This window comes from Tupaia chinensis, unplaced genomic scaffold (genome assembly GCF_000334495.1).
Source record: "Tupaia chinensis unplaced genomic scaffold, TupChi_1.0 Scaffold000403_1, whole genome shotgun sequence".
Taxonomy (NCBI): domain Eukaryota; kingdom Metazoa; phylum Chordata; class Mammalia; order Scandentia; family Tupaiidae; genus Tupaia; species Tupaia belangeri.
Genome location: NW_006159905.1, coordinates 99924 through 103719, shown reverse-complemented (window position 1 = coordinate 103719; position 3796 = coordinate 99924). Strand labels below are relative to the sequence as shown.

The window sequence follows — 3796 nt, the reverse complement described above, 5'->3', positions numbered from 1 at the left end:
GAAGCCCCCCCCGGTCTTAGCCGTAGCGCCAGAATCCGCCGCCGTTGCCCAGCTCGCAGCCCAGGCTCAGCTGCAGGGTGTGGGGCCCTGGGGAGCCCTCCCCTGGCCCGCCGGCCCCAGACCCTGGGGTCACTTGTCAGGTAGAAAGGACATTTGGGGTGGGGCTGCAGGGCTCGGGAGTTCAGGGGTCGGGATGGCAGAGAGGGGGTGGGGACGGGGCACTTGAGTACCGGGGACGCGGAAATACGCGGACATCAGTCAAATGCCTGGGTTCTGGGTTCTCGAGTGGGAGGGGTGCGGGGCGAGGAGGTGCATGAGACCTGCGGGGACTCGGGGATAAAAGGGCCCACCGCGGGGCCCAGGGAGAGGGGGTGGGCTGCCTGGGCAGGCTCACCGCTGAGCTCGTTGTAGCCCTCTATGGTCTTCAGACCCCAAACTAAGTCCCGGGCGTGACCCTCCCAGAACGCGGCCTCCCTATTGGCCAGTGTTGGGGCCAGTTGAGGGTCCGTGACCCCTGGGCCCCTGTGCTTGGCGCCGTCGCTCCTGCTGTCATAGGCGATGAAGGCGCGGCCATCCAGGTAGCCCAATGCTGTGACCTCGGGCTGCCCGGGGCTGGGCTGGGAAATGGCGGTGAGGTCATAGCGCAGAGAGTGGGACCCTGCAACACCGGAGCCGGGCCCTTGCCCTTGCTGCTTCTTTCTCCAGGATCCCAGAAGCCCTCCCTTCACACCTACACACACACACACACACACACACACACACACATACACACAGAGTCTGAAGGGACCCTTCCGTTGTTCTGGCTTCCCTGGCTCCCTCCTCCTTCCTGGCGCCCTCCTCTCTTTCTCCTCCTGTGTCCTTTTTCCCCTCCCTGCTGTTGAGCCCCCTACCCTCCTGGATCTAAGGCCCGGGGGCTGCCCTCCCAGAGCAGGGCAGGAGACTCACAGGGCTGTGTCATGGGATGAGCAGCGGCCTCCCCCAGAAGCAGCAGCAGGAACAAGGGGGGGCACGCACGGGTGCACAGCCCCATCCTGGAGGCTGAGGCGCTGGGTCTTGGTGTACCCAAAAGTCAGAAATCAGGCCTGCCCCAGGCGGAGCCCCTGCTGTGTAGGCCTGGTGACTTTGCTCTGCCTGGGGCCAAAGTCCAGAGTCACCTAGTGGTGAGAAGAAACATCAATATCACTGTGGATTTTGGAAGGCCCAAGGGACCCAGCCTGACCTGTGCCCGGAGGCCTCCTGTGTGTGTGTATGTGTGCGCGTGTGTGCAGCAGCTGGAGGAGATCCTGACCGAGGAGCAAACATGGAGCTTCTGTCTCTGTCCCAGCTCTGTGACTGCACGGAGACACCCACACGAGGCTCTGAGACGGGCTCAGCTGCTCTGGAGAGGACGGGGCTGTGGCCCAGCAGGGCAGAGTGGCGGGCAGACCAGGGGCTGTGCGAGCATGTGTGGGTGAGGAGTCCTCCGGAGCAACCCTGCCCCCACAGGCGTCAGGCTAGCTGTGCTTGTCTTGAACAGTGAGAGCAGCAGGGGGTCCCGAGGGAGAAGCTGTGGGGCTGCCCTCAGAGGGGATCTGTAATGTGTCGACACATCTATAATGTGTTAAGAGGGCAGTAATGGGACCAGGGCAGTAATGGGACCAGCAGACAGCATAATGGTTGTGTCATAAGACTTCCACATAGTTGACTGCGGCTTTGGACCCCCAGTCTCTGTCTTTGTATTTCTTTGTTTGTTTTGGGAGAGGTTTCTTCTATAGGGCGCATGCTTGCTTGCGCGTGTGCTGGTACACTTTAGGAGAGCAATCTCAGCCTGTGCAGCCTGCAGCTTGTGGGTTGATAAGCTGAAGCATGATAAGCATCCATGCCCACAAGCTGCAGGTCGATTCCCTACTGACTTTCCTCATGTCCTGTTGGAAGAGGAAGATGCACTGAAAATGTCCAAATGGCTTTGGACCCTCAGTTCCTCTGTCTTTGTATTTGTTTGTTTGTTTGTTTTGGGAGAGGTTTTTGCTATAGGGCGCATGTGCTTGCCAGAAAGACAGAGAGAGACAGAGAGACAGAAAGCTGGGTCTGAGACTGGGAAGATGGAGTTTACTGATGTTCACTTTTTTTTTTTTTTTTTGGAAGGTTTTTCTCTAGGGGGTGCATGCGCTTGCCAGAGAGACAGAGAGAGACAGAGAGACAGAAAGCGAGAAATCAGCCCTCCCACCCCCACCCCTGAGGGATGGCCATGCCACAATCTCTTCCCCTCCATTCTCCTCTAGGGATCTTGGGCACACACGTACACGTGCCTGGTGTGAGGTTAAGCCACCAGGTCCGGGACTTGAATCATGGCCTACTACATGGGAGTCCAGTGACATAGCCATTACGCCATCTGCTGGTCCCTGATGTTTGCTTTTGAGGGTTATATTAGACATCTTGGGCTGTCATAACAGAACACCACAGACAGGATGGCTTACACAACAGAAATTTGTTTCTTACATTCTGGAAACCGGCAGTCCAAGATCAAGATGGCCGCAGATTGGGTTCCTGGGGAAGGCCCTCTTCCTGCCTTGTAGACAGCTGCATTCTCACTGTATCCTGAGAAAGAAAATAAAATGGCAAGGCATTGTAGGCCCAACCAGCGGTGGGCCTGCAGCGTGATAGACTGCAGTGCAGGAAGCCACGTGTTGTATTGTGGCTCAGACTCCCGGGTCAACATGGAAATACGCTGAGCACGTGTGTGGCTGTCCAAGGTCCTGAGGAGCTTAAAGGCTGGGGAAAAGGGAATGGAAAGGGAATTGTGTCATGGTCACGATGAGACTGTTGAGCGAGCTTTCTCTATCTTTCCCCTGTCCCACGTACACCACATGATACCATAACACTTTTTTTAAAAGAATGATTTTTATTTAACTTTATTTTAATTTAACCAGAGAGGGAGAGGGAGAGAGAGAGAGAAAGCTACCAGTTTTGGGACTTGAACCACAGTCAACCATGTGGGAGTCCAGCACCTTAAGCACCATGCCATCTGCTGCCCCCCCTCTGTTTCACTCTTATAAACACACCAGAGCTCACTCATAGGAGCCCCACTCTAAAGACCTTGTCACATCCAAAGGCGCCATCCTGGGACACTATGAAGGGGTTAAGGTTTTACTTCATACATTTATAATGAAGCCAAATCTCAACACATGAATTTTGGGGCCAGGGGCTTCCAAACTAGCAGAGCTTGGTTCGCTCCTGGGAGTGACCACACTTACAGACTCGCCTCTAACTGAGCGAGCAAGGGGGGTGTGCTTTGTGACTCTGGTCTAGGACTTAAAGCACATGGCGGCTTCTGCCTTACTGTGTGTCTCTCCGGATCAGCTACTCTGGAGAGGCCAGCTGCAGTGCCATGGGCAGTCCTGATGGAAAAGTCCATGTGGCTAGGAACCGAGGGGTTCGGGGGTCACCTAAAAGGATCTGAGGCCTCTTCCACCAGCCATGCGAGTGAATCACGCCTTCCTGGGAATGCCCAGCCCCTGTCTAGCCCCCAGATGATGCAGGCCTGGATGAAGACTTGACTGCAGCCTCATGAGAGGCTCTGAGCCAGAAGCGCTCAGGTGGTAACGTCTCCTGATCCTGATCAGGGAAACTGCGGGGAGCGGCCGAATCTGAGCTGAATAATGGCGGCCCTTAAAGACAAGCAGAGGACAGACCCACTCGCCTGGGCAGATGCTGCACAGCCAACGGAGGTTAAAGGAAAGTATTCTTCAGCCAGAGAAGGCCAGGTGGGCTTGTTTAGAACCACGGGCGGGGGGGGGGGGGGGGAAGGAACACCCGA

At 56.3% G+C, this 3796-nt stretch overlaps 1 protein-coding gene across 1 annotated transcript in view; it reads right to left on the bottom strand.

Annotated features, from left to right (window-relative positions):
* The window catches only part of LOC102494652 (H-2 class I histocompatibility antigen, D-D alpha chain), a gene marked incomplete in the record, with an annotated part of 3567 nt that extends 2387 nt beyond the window's left edge, over nt 1-1180 (bottom strand). Inside the window, 3 exon segments of the mRNA XM_014590068.2 lie at nt 18-132; nt 395-658; nt 946-1180. Coding sequence (XP_014445554.1) covers nt 18-132; nt 395-658; nt 946-1030 — 464 coding nt within the window.
* Nucleotides 1181-3796: the final 2616 nt, after the last annotated feature.